Source organism: Gigantopelta aegis, chromosome 4 (genome assembly GCF_016097555.1).
Source record: "Gigantopelta aegis isolate Gae_Host chromosome 4, Gae_host_genome, whole genome shotgun sequence".
Lineage (NCBI taxonomy): Eukaryota > Metazoa > Mollusca > Gastropoda > Neomphalida > Peltospiridae > Gigantopelta > Gigantopelta aegis.
Window position 1 is genome coordinate 40375851 of NC_054702.1, and position 16164 is coordinate 40392014.

A 16164-nucleotide genomic window follows, 5' to 3' on the forward strand; every position below is an offset into this window, starting at 1 on the left:
GTACAATAAAGTTCCAAAATGTGAATATTCGCAAAAACGCAGCCACGTGCAAACCATGTCACCACTGCACGTGCGTTGTCTGCACGTGCAACATGAACACCGACAGTATAAGAGTGCAGGGTGTTCGCTTGCCTGGCCTCTGTATCTGGCCGACAGTTGACAATCCAGGACATGACACGTCTCAGTGAACCGCAGAGAAACAATGCCATCGGCCGACTAGACGCAGGCGAATCCAGAACGGCCGTTGCCAGGGCATTCCATGTGTCCCCAAACACCATCTCCAGACTGTGGGACCGTTACCAGCAACATGGATCAACACGTGACCTCCCTAGATCCGGTCGACCACGGGTCACTACCCCCGGGCAGGACCGCTACATCCGGGTACGCCACCTTCGGGAACGATTGACTACTGCCACCTCCACAGCCGCAGCAATACCAGGTTTGCGCAGGATATCCGACCAGACCGTACGGAACCGCCTACGTGAGGTAGGAATTCGTGCCAGACGTCCAGTTCGAGGTGTCATCTTAACACCACAACACCGTCGACTCCGACTGCAGTGGTGCCAGATTCATCGACAATGGCCTCAACTGCGATGGAGACAGGTGTGGTTCAGTGACGAGTCCCGATTTCAGCTCCGACGTCATGATGGAAGATGTCGCGTGTATAGGCGTCGTGGTGAACGTTATGCGGCAAACTGCGTGCAGGAAGTGGACAGATTCGGCGGGGGTAGTGTCATGGTGTGGGCAGCCATCTCACACACTGGCAGAACTGACCTGGTCCACGTGCAGGGCAACCTGAATGCACAGGGCTACATTGACCAGATCCTCCGGCCACACATCGTTCCAGTTATGGCCAACGCCAACGCAGTGTTCCAACATGACAACGCCAGGCCTCACACAGCACGTCTCACAACGGCTTTCCTACAGAACAACAACATTAATGTCCTTCCTTGGCCATCAATATCACCGGATTTGAACCCAATTGAGAATCTATGGGACGAGTTGGACCGACGCCTCCGACAGCGACAACCACAGCCCCAGACCCTGCCCGAGCTGGCAGCAGCCTTGCAGGCCGAGTGGGCCACCATCCCCCGGGACGTCATCCGTACTCTAGTTGCTTCAATGGGCAGGCGGTGCCAGGCAGTTGTCAACACACGCGGAGGCCACACCCGGTATTGACTCCAGATGACCTTGACCTTGGTGGTGTGTCCTATCACTTACTCACAATGGACTAGATTGAATTGTGAACAATCCTGCAACATTTGGTAATTATCGGACTCACCATTCAATAATTAAATCAATTCTCCAAATGTTACAATGTGGTTTTGCGTTTCTTTTGAAGAGTATATGTTCTGCTTACCTTTTTACAAGTACATGTACATTCATTTATACCATACGGTGTTCTTAATAACATGAATATAGGTGCGTGATCAGAGTGAATATTAAAATCTCCAACATAAAAATCGTGTGTAACATCTAGAGAATATTTATCTACAATACAGTAGTCTAATACACTAGTGCCGTTAACATTATCGGCACTAGGAATTGATTTGGTACGTTGTAATCATTCCCGCCCTTGCATGTTGTGTGGCGGTTTTGTTGGGGTTATGTTGGTTGTTTATTAATTTTATTTTAATTTTTTTTTTTTTTTTTTGGGGGGGGGGGGGGGGGCGTTGGGGGGAGGGGGGGTCTTTCGTTTCTTTTTATACCTGTGTTAAGGTTTTCCCCTTCCTAATCGGTGATTCACGACTGACATATCAAAATTGTTCTGTCTACACTATTACTACAATTAGAATGGTTACTCATTCCCCGAAGGGAGGGGAAGAGAAAGGGTGAATGTGGAGAGAGAGAGAGAGAGAGAGAGAGAGAGAGAGAGAGAGAGAGAGAGAGAGAGAGAGAGAGAGAGAGAGAGAGAGAGAGAGAGAGAGAGAGAGAGAGAGAGACAGAGACAGAGAGAGAGAGAGAGAGACAGAGACAGAGAGAGAGAGTAGGGACAGACAGATCAAACGAAAGGAGGAAAAGAAAGGAGAAAGATGGCGAGGGGTGGGATGGGATGGTACCGGTATTACAGCCAGACAGTACACCAAAGCGTTCTCTAGATTAAAAGAAAGAAATGTTTTATTTAACGACGCACTCAACACATTTTATTTACGGTAATATGGCGTCAGACATATGGTTAAGGACCACACAGATATTGAGAGGAAACCCGCTGTCGCCACTTCATGGGCTACTCTTTCCGATTAGCAGCAAGGGATATTTTATTTGCGCTTCCCACAGGCAGGATAGCACAAACCATGGCCTTTGTTGAACCAGTTATGGATCACTGGTCGATGCAAGTGATTTACACCTACCCATTGGGCCTTGCGGAGCACTCACTCAGGGTTTGGAGTCGGTATCTGGATTAAAAATCCCATGCCTCGACTGGGATCCGAACACAGTACCTACCAGCCTGTTGACCGATGGCCTAACCACGACGCCACCGAGGTCGCTATTCTCTAGATTAGTGCATACCTTTATAGTAGCTTTTACGTTAGACCGAACCACCACATCGGTAACCAAACAAATCATCTGGCGATGGTTGAACGCAGCCATTAAATTGCACACAGTAAGTAGTTACCTTGACGTCATCAATTGGCCAGTTGCACAAGATGTCATAGACGTGGCCGATGTCGTTTATGGTGATGTACAGGCCTCTGCAACAAAAAGAAAAAACGTTGTTAAATGGGTGAGATCTGTGAACATTGCATGGACCATTTTCATAAACCAGTCCTACTCATGATAAGGTACCAGAGCGGTGCCTAGCTCAAAAACAAGCATTCTGGGAATACTGCTAAAGCAATGCATGTCCCATACAGGGCTCAACAAATTTTCATATCTCCTACGTTCAAGGGCCATAACTGTGAAAAATTGGTAAATCGTATAACAGTACACAATAAAGCTATACACAAAATTTCAGCTCACTATCTCAAGACACTGAATGAATGAATGAATGAATGAATGAATGTTTAAAGTATGGTAATGCAAACAAATAAGGTGATGATCAACATCAATATAAAAATTCAAGATTTAAATAAAAACAATGTAAAGAACTGTGCAAAAATACAAATATCACAGATAGATACGGACATTTATTCAAAATTTCAATTTGTGCTGTATTGGCCATTCTCAAAGAGAATGTTACACCCCTGCACCACGATGAGGTTACAGCACGCGCAGGGGCTCAAGGCACTGTGTTTAAAAAATCCGAAAAACTACATGTGGGACAGATGGACGGATGGACGGACAGACAGAATGACGAAGATGAAACCTATAGTCCCCTCATGTTAGACTGGTAGGGGACTAAAATATTGGACCCCACCCCCACCCCACCCCCCACCTCCCCTTTCCCATATTCTTACGGACCTGTAAGTAAAGTTTATTTGATGGATCAACATCGCAGCTCTCGCCCCATCCGATATGTTACACGTACAAGTATCTGGATTTCAGTATTACACATAATTAAAGTACATTAGCATGTTGACTTTGTCCGATAACGATGGTATCAGTTCCTGACGGAAACAGAGAGGTACATTTCGGAAATGTCGCACCACGATGACACGTTGTTCTCAGGGTTCGAGTTTACTCTCACTGTCAAATTAGCATTTGCAAAATAGCTTTATGTATGACAAAATTGCAATCTCGCCTCTCCACCCTATACCACCTTTTATTATTATTATTATTATTTTGTGTTTTAATGAAAGGGATATTTGTTTAATTCCACCTCAGCACACGCACACACACACACACACGCAGAGAGAGAGAGAGAGAGAGAGAGAGAGAGAGAGAGAGAGAGAGAGAGAGAGAGAGAGAGAGAGAGAGAGAGAGAGAGAGAGAGAGAGAGAGAGAGAGAGAGAGAGAGAGAGAGGGAGAGAGAGAGAGAGACACAGACAGACAGACAGACAGACAGAGAAAGAGAGAGAGAGGTGGGAGAGAAAAAGAGAGAGAAATAGGGAGAGAGGGGGAAGAGGGAGAGAGAGGGGGAAGAGGGAGGGAGGGGAAGGGAGGGATAGAAAGAAGGAGAAACTCGCTGTTGTCACACGGGTTAATGCTACGGAACAAACAGTAAGGGTTCGTGTGTACTGCACTTTCTAATCCAGTGGTAAATATACTGAACAAAAAAAGAAACTTCCGATTTGTACATATAGTATAATGTGTTAAAGAATTCATTGTGTAATGAAATTATATAGGTAGTATTAGCTGTATTATCAGGATTCATGAATTTTATCGATTATTTTTGCACTGTTAATCGTCAACAACGTGAAATTCAATTTGCACGTGCATGCATGGTTCGACATGTCCCGTGTAGTATTCGGTCAATTTGTTTTACTTGTTTTACTGACATTGTTGTCAAGTGAACGAAAACGCTTCAAATTTGTAAAAATAATTAACGTTTTTTACATTGTAGCATTTTTAGTATGCCAAGAATACCCAATCATTTACGCGAACGGGCGATTGGCATGCTTGATGCTGGCATGTCGACAGAAGACGTTGCAAGGCATGTTGGGAGTTCTAGTCGAGCGATACGAAATCTTCGCGTAAGATTTCGAACGACAGGAAGCACCAACGACTTGCCACGTCGTGGACGTCCGCATGTTACAACGCGTGGTCAAGACCGCTATATCATGAACACGCATTTGCGCAATCGATTCCAAACTGCCACTGCTACTGCTGCTAACACACCTGGGCTTCACAATAACCGAATCAGTGGGCAAACTGTTCGTAATCGTCTGCGGAAGAACGGTTTACATGCACGACGTCCTTACGTCGGATGCGTTTTAACGCAACGTCATCGTCTAAATCGTCTTAATTGGGCACGTGTACACACTCGTTGGATACGGCGACGCTGGAATACCGTCCTTTATTCCGGATGAATCCAGATTTTCTTTACAACGTGGTGATGGCAGGGTGCGCGTCTACCGTAGGAGAAATGAACGCTATGCTGACTGTTGTATTCTTGAACGAGATCGTTTCGGGGGTGGGGGTTGTGTCATGGTCTGGGCAGCCATTGCCCATGGTTATCGTTCACCACTAGTCGTCATTGATGGCAATTTAAATGCTCAACGTTACCGCGATGACATTCTCGCTCATCATGTCATTCCTCTGTTCCATAACAACGCCAAAATCTCGATTTTTCAGCATGATAATGCCACCTCTCATACAGCTAGAGACACTAAATTTTCTTAGGACAAATAACATTGATTTCATTGATGACTGGCCCGCTAAAAGTCCTGATCTCAACCCCATCGAGTATGTCTGGGATAGACTGGACAGACGATTGAGGCGTTGTCCCAACCCACCCGCTAACGTCAACGAACTTCGTCAAGCGCTCATTCAGGAATGGAACAATATTCCACAGGTAGAAATCAACACTTTAGTCAATTCTATGCACCTGCGATGCACTGCAGTGGTCAATTCAAGAGGTGGTCATACCCGTTATTAAGTGGGTTTCTTCTTTTTTTTAACCCCTACCACACTTGGTCAAATTTCTCCCAGTTTCTATTAACCTATGGCCATGATTTTTGCACCAAACGATGCATCATGGAACACTCTTTAAACGCATATATAACAATTATTCCCCCGGTTTGTTTTCATCAAGTTATGTTCAAGCAAAGATAGCGGAAGTTTCTTATTTTGTTCAGTATACATTATCACCGCTTCTTGCTTTTTTGCGTGACTAAAATTTTAGAGTAGATATAAAATTAGAAAATTAAATGTATGACCTGTTCTACCTGCATAAATAATGAAAGAAACACACACTACAACTACACACACACACACGCACACGCACACGCACAGAGAGAGAGAGAGAGAGAGAGGGGTGGCGAGTGAATATATGAAACACACACACACCAAACACACACACACATGCACAAACGCACGCACACGCACACACACAGAGAGAGAGAGAGAGAGAGAGAGAGAGAGAGAGAGAGAGAGAGAGAGAGAGAGAGACAGAGACACACAGACACACACAAACACATACACAACACACAAACGCCACAAACACACACAGACACACACACACACACACACACACACACACACACGTACGTGCTCTGGATGGCGCAACTTTCATTAAAAACAAATTAAAATAAAATCCAGGACCAAATTAACGTAGATATCACCATAGCAACATTCTGTTTAGACTCGATTAATAATCAATGACTGTGATTCCACTGCACATATAGCTAACACTCTTAACTCTGTAACGACATTTGCTTACTTATTTTCATTCTTAATTTCAAATAATCGGCTTCCATTGACATTATTCCTAAGTCCATCCATACAAACAATTCATTAGCAGCCTATCTATAACGACGATTTAACAGAAAACTGTTGCTAAGGAGGCTTTGATATCGGGTAATGATGTTAAGCTGTGCATCCATTTTATGTACAAATGTAATTGTTATATACAATAACGATTTCGACACAAACAGTGACAACTGTTACTATGGAGACCATATTGATATAGTGCAATTTATGGTCAAGCTATTTTTTCATGCGTTCATGTGACTGCAGTGCAAAATCGATTGTCTGACGCTTGTAGGAATCCGTAACCACAACGAGCGTGTTTAACAACATTTAATTGAAACAAGCATTTTGAAGATACTACTGAAGCAATACGGGTCCACTACTGGGTCCAACAAATGTTCGTATCTCCTAATTTCAAGGGCCATAACTCTGTAAAAAATGAGCAAATCGCCATGAATGTTAAACTTGATCTGTAAGTATGTAAGTAAGTCTGTATGATAAAGCTACAAATATTCATCACAATATCTTCAGGTATCGCAAACAACACATTTCGGAGAACTATTATATATATGTAGATATAGATATAGATATAGATATATATATATCCTAACTTGAAGGACTATAACTGTGAAAAATTGGTAACTCGACATGAAAGTGATCTGTAACACTACATGATAAAGCTATACACAAACTGTCAGCTTAGTATCTCAGACGGAGGACAGACAGACAGACAGACAAAAGGACGGAAATGAAACCTTTAGTCCCCTCCGGTTGGACCGGTAGGGGACTGATAGGCAGAATAAATCTTATTAAATACGCCTAAACTAACTCTTGCCAACTTAAAAACAGAAAATAATGTAGGCTTAGGCTCTTGACATGGTGGTCCATTGACCGGCCTCGGTGGCGTAGTGGTTAGGCCATCGGTCAACAGGCTGGTAGGTACTGGATTCGGATCCCAGTCGAGGCATGGGATTTTTAATCCAGATACCGACTCCAAACCCTGAGTGAGTGCTCCGCAAGGCTCAATGGGTAGGTGTAAAACCACCGACCAGTGATCCATAACTGGATCAACAAAGGCCATGGTTTGTGCTATCCTGCCTGTTGGAAGCGCAAATAAAAGAGTCCTTGCTGCTAATCGGAAAGAGTAGCCCATGTAGTGGCGACAGCGGCTTTCCTCTTAAAATCTGTGTGGTCCTTAACCATATGTCTGACGCCACATAACCGTAAATAAAATGTGTTGAGTGTGTCGCTAAATAAAACATTTCTTTCTTCTTTTTTTTGATGGTCCATTGGGCTATTTCTCGCTCCTGCCATTGCATCACGACTGTTATATCAAAGGCTGTGGTATGTGCTATCCTGTTTATGGGATGGTGCATACAAAATATCCCTAATACTAATTAAAAAATGTTCCGGTTTCCTCTCTAAGACTATATGTCTTATGACTATATAATTACCAAATGTTTGACATCCAATAGCCGATGATTAATAAATCAATGCGGTCTAGTGGTGTTGTTAAACAAAAAGAAACTTTACTGATATGATGGTTTGAATCTGCGGACTAAACATTCGGCTTAGTTGGCATTTGGAGTAATTGCATGCTTAAAGGTATATCCCAACAAATCCTTATAGGAGCTCAAGATATTACCTTGATAGTATCATTTGGAGCTCGCCAGAATTAGGATAATAATAGGATTTGTATGTACCTTTTTAGAAATGCAGTAAAGGCTTATATAGACTGAATGCGGCGCGTGCGTGCGGTCTCGCTGTTTGCGTCTGCGGCTTGCGTTTAGGGGCATATAAACCACACATATACTATTACTTCATTGCGGCTGGTCACTTGAGTTTTGTAGACGTGCGCATCTCACGCATCCGGTTTAGACGTTCGCATTGAAACTAATGTATTCTGACTTTTTTTTAAAGTGGTTTTTCTTCTTATTATTATTAGCCTCACCGCACGCACGCTCCGCACCCATAAATTAGACTTAAATTGCAAGCATTTCCCACAATACAGAACACACAGAATGAACTCTAACATAGGCGGGGCGGAATGTAGCCCAGTGTTAAAGCGCTCGCTTGATGCGCGGTCGGTCTGAGATCGATCCACGCCAGTTTGCCATTGGGCTATTTCTCGTTCCAGCCAGTGCATCAAAGGCCGTGGTATGTACTACCCTGTCTGTGGGATGGTGCATATAAAAGAACCCTTGCTGCTAATTGAAAAGAGTAAGCCACGAAGTGGTGACAGCGGGTTTCCTCTCTCCATATCTGTGTGGTCCTTAACCATATGTCTGACGCCATATAACCGTAAACAAAATGTGTTGACTGCGTCGTTAAATAAAACATTTCTTTCTTTCTTTTTTTTCTAACATAGGCATTTACTTTCATCTCCAGTTAAAATTTTAAAATTCTGAGCTGTCCTATATGTTCAATTCTTTATACACTCAGACCATATACATGGTACATGAGGTAATATAATAATATAATATTTACAAAGTGAGCAAGTTACAAACATATACAGATAACATTTGGAGAACAAAGTATGATAAATAAATAATATAGTAAATACATGTACTCATGTTCATTTCCAGATCACATTCTTGTTAAACCTTGTTTAATGTAATCACATACAGGGCTCGAAATAGCGGTCTGCGAAAAGCATATTATTATATAGTCCAAAAGGTGAAATAGAAATTGACCTGCTAAAACTACCACAAAATAGGTATGGATCTCATCTGCTGTTTAGCTTGTAATTCTGCTATATCTTAATTCCACAGTGCTCTAAAAGACATCTTGGATGTCTATTTTTCCACACACTGTCCCAAACCCTTCCTTCATCACGTGCTGTCTTATTTCTAGCAGGCCATGTTTTTTTCTCAGGAGGATATATTTCTTGTGCCCTACTATTTTAAAAACATATTTTACTTCATATTTTGGGCCCTGATATCAGCCTAAAAAGATCTCTTTCTGCTTTAGCGTTGCAGCAGCGGTTATTCTATAAATAGAGAATAATATATGATTGGCCGGTAGATACCATTTATTATCTCACAACCAGTTGTTTTAAAATGTATTTAACGAGCGAAAGCGAGTTTGATACGTTTTTAAACAACGAGTTGTAAGATAAATGGTATCTAACGGACACGAATGTATTATTCAATTTATACATATTAACAAAAACCAGGTTTTAATCAAATTTTAACATCTTTTTCGACTAAATGTTATTTACAGCCGTTGCACTTACGCGTCACAGACCCATGATTGTCAGGTTAACTATACGTTACAATGTAATCGATTTCCATCGTGTAGTTTTCCATTGTTTGTATGGCATTGGTGACCTGGTCATCACCTAGGAGTAGCCAGTCGTATGTGCTGAAATATTTAACACACGTATGTATGTGTTAACAACCATGTGTAACCAAAATTCTACCATGACTTTGGAAAATACTCGATTCTGATTGGCTACACACCTTAAATTAGAGGTGTTAAATTTACAATAACCACCTCTGATTTAATAAGGCCACTTTATTCGCGTAGGAATATGAATAGGTACTTATCAATAAAGAATCCAATATGACAGCTACGTTTGACATCGGAACGCTGGTGGATATTTTCGATCCAGAAAGAGAAATAAATCCTGAATGGTTCGATGACGACATGGAACCCAGTGACGGGGAACACAATGGAACAAGCGAACAACAGAAAGAAAGTTTGTACACAGATTGTCTTTTTTACAAGACTGAACAGTAACTAAATGTAGCGTGTACAGAACTGTAGCAGACGATCCAATTATAGGAGATAAACATCAGCTGACCGTGACAGAAAATAGTTTTTATTTATTCGCGTTCGTGAATGTTCCTTTATAGCCATTTATTAAATGTGTCCGAAGTTCTACAGTCGTATGTTTTGATTTAATTGTCAACAGCGCGTTAGCGTTTAAAGGCTGACCCAAACCCAACAAACATGGCCGTGTCTAGCCAATTTACTACTTTTTTCCCCACTGATTAAAAATAGTTCCAACACGTTTTCAACAATGGTAGAATGAAGATAAACATTATCTGACGTCAGATTGGAGGTAGTTTATTGTGCATTTAACACCGCTAAATGTTACATTTAAAACCTCACGCTAACGCTAATGGATTGAAATGTCATTTAGCGGTGTTAAATGCACGATAAACTACCTCCAACCTGACGTCACATGTTTATCTCCTAAATAACGCAAGGTGTTCTCACCAACGGCTGTGTAAGAATAGTATTTCTATCGACCAAATGTCGACATAACCATAAATTATATTAGGCACAAATTAGCCATAGTTTAAAATGTCCCGAGGTGTTGGTACACAAATATTTCTTTTTTTTCGCCCAAGAGAATAGCACATACTATCACAGCATTTTGTATACAATGGCCTCGGTGGCGTACAGTAGTTATAAAGAATCGACTTTAAAGCTGGTAGCTTGTCTGTTCGTATCCCAACGTCGGCTATAGTTAGGAATGAGCTTTCACAACTTAGTGAGTGGGAGGGGGGGGGGGGGGGGGGGGGGTCTAGCTCAGTCGGCCTTTTGATTTTCATAAAACGAGAAATAGCCCATTGGGCCCACCGACGGGGATCTACTACAGCAGCTTGTTCTGAATGTGTACGTAAAAGCTTATGACCTATGACCTGCGTACCTGGGTTTTCTGTAGACGACGCCATACTTCTGGCAGGCCAGGCCGACAGTCGGGGTGTAGATGATGGGCATCATCGTCTCCACGTGCTCGGTGACGACCCGGTAGAAGAGCTTTTCGTTTCGGTCCTGGAGCGACATCAGGTAGATGTAGCGGTCAAGGTCGTTCTGCCACCGGTAGAAGTTTTCCATGATTATGGCCACCTGGTCGCTCTGGTCCAGGAACACCGGCGGCAGAAGTCCGTGTATGCCCAATAGCAAACGTTCCTTCAGCGAGAATGCCATGCCCTAAAAATATTATAAAGTATGTTGGGTCAAAATCGGATCTTTGTACCAGAACGAATCAAAAAAATATTAAGCCAATGCCGCTACATGATTACCTTGATATAACAACCTGCACCATCATCATCATCATCATCGGTGTGGGGGTGCTGGTAGGGGTGATGGTGGGGGTGGTAATAGCGAATCAAGCGAACGCTTTATCACTGACTCATGTCCCGCCCTTCTTACGAGAAAGTGTGTTTGTTTTGTTTAACGACACCACTGGAGCACATTGATTAATTAATCATCGGCTATTGGATGTCTAACATTTGATAATTCTGACTCGTAGTCATTAGAGGAAACCCGATACATTTTTCCTAATGAAGAAAGGGATCTTTTATGTGCACTTTCCCACAAACAGGAAAGCACATACCACGGTCTTTGTCCAGTTTGTGGTGTGCTGGTTGGAACGAGAAAAAACAATCAGCTGAATGGATCCTCCGAGGTGGTTCGATCCTGCGACGCAAGTACCGCAAGCGAGCAATCAAACGATTGAGCTAAATCTCGGATCCGGGTCGAGTTTTGATCCTAAGTACTCGAGTCCGGGTCGAGTTTTGACCCTAAGTACTCGAGTCCAATATTTTGGACTCGTAAGGGCCCTACACAGTACCGTTCTTGACTTTCTTGACGTGTTATTTCGATGATGGGTTATTAAATATATCATATTTATTATATAACATTTAGTGAAATATCTTAAAATATCAGTGAAATAAAGTGTTATCAGTCACCCAGTGACGATAACACATTTTAGAGTGAAAAGTTAACTATTTCACTCTAAAATGTGTTATCGTCACTGTTGAAAATGTTATCTTCACTGTAAGAAAGCTGGAACTATTTTGCTGCTGGCATTTTAAAAATAAAGGTAAATTGCCAAACGTTATATAATAAATATAAAATTTCATGTTTTTGTCAAATATGAATAATTAAATTTTCTTTTCGTCTATACACTTTACGGCAATCTGATTGGTCCAGAAGTGCTTACTTTTTTTCGTTCATATCTCGATGAACCGAAAAAAATAAGCCACGCCTACTACCATAAATGTTAGACACGTTCCCTTCGTTCACTTTCATAAAATATAAACTAAACACGAATAGGACAATTCCTTCCAATATAACTAAATGATCCGTAAAAATGCACAGCAGCTAGAGGAAATGACGTCATTTACAAAAAAAAATCACCTGATTCAAATAAAGTGAATGAACGTTCGTATTCTTACGCGACATAAGTATCAATGAAGTTTACACAAACAATACTACAGGCGTATTTAAAGCTAAACAAAATAAATTCAGTTATGTATTGATAAAGTATGCATATAGATTTGACCGCAATTATTTTTGGTTCATGCATGTATGAACCGAAAAAACGATGTGCACACTTTTGTATGACCCTCTACGCGGACTCATACAGTGTGCACGTCGTTTTTTTTGGTTCATAATTACATGAACCAAAAAATCATTGCGGTCAATTCTTAATTATATCTCATCTCGTGAAATTTGCGCGACGAGTGAGATATGATTGCAAACTTCACTCGATGAGATATAAATCATATTTGACAAAAAAACATGAAATATCCTATTATGTTATTTAAATATGACTCTGGAGTATGAACCGGCCTTGGTGGCGTCGTGGTTAGGCCATCGGTCTACAGGCCGGTAGGTACTGGGTTCGGATCCCAGTCGAGGCATGGGAATTTTAATCCACATACCGACTCCAAACCCTGAGTGAGTGCTCCGAAAGGCTCAATGGGTAGGTGTAAACCACTTGCACCGACCAGTGATCCATACCTAGTTCAACAAAGGCCATGGTTTGTGCTATCTTGCCTGTGGGAAGCGCAAATAAAAGATCCCTTGCTGCTAATCGGAAAGAGTAGCCCATGTAGTGGCGACAGCGGGTTTCCTCTCAAAATCTGTGTGGTCCTTAACCATATGTCTGACGCCATATAACCGTAAATAAAATGTGTTGAGTGCGTCGTTAAATAAAACATTTCTTTCTTTCTATAGGTAGTACTAAACCAAATAACTTCCGGCTGGGTCAAAGTTCGAGGTGCACCGAACTTTTGATAGAGAAGTGAACACCACAAGTCCTGTGATTGGTTATAAATGTGAGTGTGTTGGTTGTAAAAAATAATAGTTTCATCTGGGTAAAAAAAAAAATGCAATTTTATTGCATCTAGTACCAATGTGTCAAGTAGCCTTGTGCTTGAAACATGTATGGGGTACCTGTAAAAAAAAGTACTCGAATTTTGTGCAGAACTAGGGTAGTAATAGACGCTACCCGTTATCTCAGAAACGAGCAGCTTGACCCCCAATTTTTTCTGATTCACTTTAAGTGTGAGGGGTGGTAGTATTTATATCCATGGTGTTTATGTCGATTGATACGCTGCAAGTAGGAGTTTTAGCCACATATGTTACTATTGTCGTCTATGGGATTTGTTTTGGTAGTATACACCCTGAAACCCCAATGAATCCCAATTAGCAGAAAACAAAACAAAATCAATATATACGTACACGGTATGCATGAAGTATTTACAGGTGAATTTAACAAGCTGTTGTTAGCAGATGCTACATCGTTATTAATGCAACTGAGTGATTTGCATATACACATACATGTCAGGGGCGTGCACAGGAAATTTTGCAGGGGGGGGGGGTCGAAGTGTCTGGCGAAGCCCGACACTGCGAGCGCCGCAGGCGCTAAGCCCGTGGTGGGGGGTCTGGGGGCCCTCCCCCCGAAAATTTTGAAAAATTTACCCCTTCTAGGGCTATTCTGAGGTGTTTTCTGCTGGCTAGCCGAGCTGCTTTCTGACCACATTTTTTGGGAAAGAAATTAGGCCTACATTAAAAATCGGGATATGAAATTTTGTTTCGCCTTGAGCAGGGGGGGAGGGGTTCCGACCCCAACCCCCCCCCCTCTGCGTACGCGCCTGCATGTATAGATAAAACATGAATACTAGTAGATGATTATATATACTGTGTGCACAGCCTATGTAGGCCTATGTATGTATGTATGTATGTACGTACGTACGTACGTAAGTGTGTACGTGCGTTCGCACTGCGCCAGTGCGTTAATATCTATGTATGTAATAGTCAAATACGATATAGGCCTACATGGATCGACCGCGTAGCTGGAAGACCCCATGCATATGGCTGAGTTAAAGAGCATTCTTTCTAAGGATAACTCGATAGTTCAGAACGTATCGTGGCAAGTCTGCAAGTTGCGGGCGATTCGGTGCCACAGGCTCGAGTCCCAGCAACGGCATGGAACAATTTGTGAGGCAGAAAGGATTTAATTATGCCCTGCGCCAGTGCGTCAATATCTATGTTATGTAATAGTCATACAATATTAAAAGACTCTATCATAAAAGATAAAGATAAAAACTTTATTGCATATAAACATTCCACATACGGAACTGGATGCAAAACATACGCATAAACAAGAAACAAACAAAATGACTAAATAAGGACTATGTAGTCATGTGGGTTAGAAAAAGTACATCTGAGGTGGTAGAAATTTCGACCCGGGACGAGGATTTCTTTCGGGGGGGGGGGGGGCAACTGCCCCTCTTACCCCCCCCCCCCTCCCCCGCTAGCTACGGCCCTGAAAATATATATCTAAAACTAAACAACTCGCATTGATATGACGTCATATATTACCAACGCCGTAATACTCCCCATGTTAAATTCGATGACGTCATAGCTCACGCACGACAGATTTATTCCGCATGGGCTGACGTCATGTAATGGGTCTGTGTTGCATGGCTAGGGATGGGAGAATAGATATTCATGCATACATGTATATGTCCATGTACATACTGATAGTGACAATAATTTAATATTACGAGGAAAACGTTCATTTCACACTTGATGCGTGTTGCGTGTATATACAATTATATTATATGGAAGGAAGCTATTTTTAATTGTTATTTTGAATTTATGCACACAGACATGTATTTCAAGGTTTACCTTGATGAACTAACAGCCCCTTGGTCGCGCACTTAAAATACGTTGTGGCTGTAGCAATATTCATTCTCTGTTACGTACACGACTTAGTATCCATAGCCTCGGAAGAGTGCCAATTCAAACATGTAACTATGACGTGGTGTGCTACGATTTGTTGGCCTTGGTGTACAAAATTAATTAAAACAACAAACGGTTTTATATCGACAAGATGAGGAGCCCCTTTGGGGTCCTGGCAAAAAGAAAAAAAGAAAGAAAGAAAGGTTGACGTCAACAGGGTTGTCGTGGCGGGTACTAACCTTGTTCGACGTGGGGTTCCTCATCAGCTCGATCCCCCTGACTCGGGGGCGGGCGAACAACTCCTCTTCATCCTGGGTGGAAGTTTTACCGGCCATCGTCCTTTGTCAGTGCTCGGTCAGTGCGTACACGTCAATGAAGCGAGTTCCGTAGATCTATATATATATTATAAATACAGATGAGCGGGTTTGTGTCAATATGCATTAACAAGGAGCAACGTGACGAGCGTTCAACCAGGGATATATTCCTCTTTCAGCTAACGTTGGCTACCGTATTGTTCAGTGTCATATATTCGCAAAACGTTTTACGGTAGCTAGCGTTATCTGAAGAAGAACGAACGTAAAATCAGCTGATCGTGGCGATGATTTTTCTAAGTGTGTGAACTCGGATGCGTATTGAAGATCTATTACCCATTGTTCATGCATATGGTGTAGGCGCGGATCCAAGAAGCGTGGGAAACGGGGAGGGGTGGTGGAGGCAAAGACAGAATGTTCGGTACTTCGACCAATTCCCTAAGTGCTTTACTCCGACTAATTCTCTCACGTTCACAAGAATGTATGTCAATTAATTCACCATATTATCAATATATTGTTTTTAGTACAGACGCGGATCTCGGGGTGGGTGGGTACTGGAGGTACGCACACT

General features: G+C 42.2%; 1 protein-coding gene across 1 annotated transcript in view; it reads right to left on the reverse strand.

The window, feature by feature from the left end:
* Window positions 1–16164, reverse strand: part of LOC121370545 (NADP-dependent malic enzyme-like) — a 106979-nt gene that overhangs the window by 82487 nt on the left and 8328 nt on the right. The window contains exons 2-4 of the mRNA XM_041495848.1: window positions 15522–15674; window positions 10952–11235; window positions 2618–2693 (exon numbers count right to left, since the gene is read on the reverse strand). Of these exons, the coding sequence (XP_041351782.1) occupies window positions 2618–2693; window positions 10952–11235; window positions 15522–15617 (456 nt within the window). The 5' untranslated portion in view covers window positions 15618–15674. The remainder of the gene's footprint in view (window positions 1–2617; window positions 2694–10951; window positions 11236–15521; window positions 15675–16164) is intronic.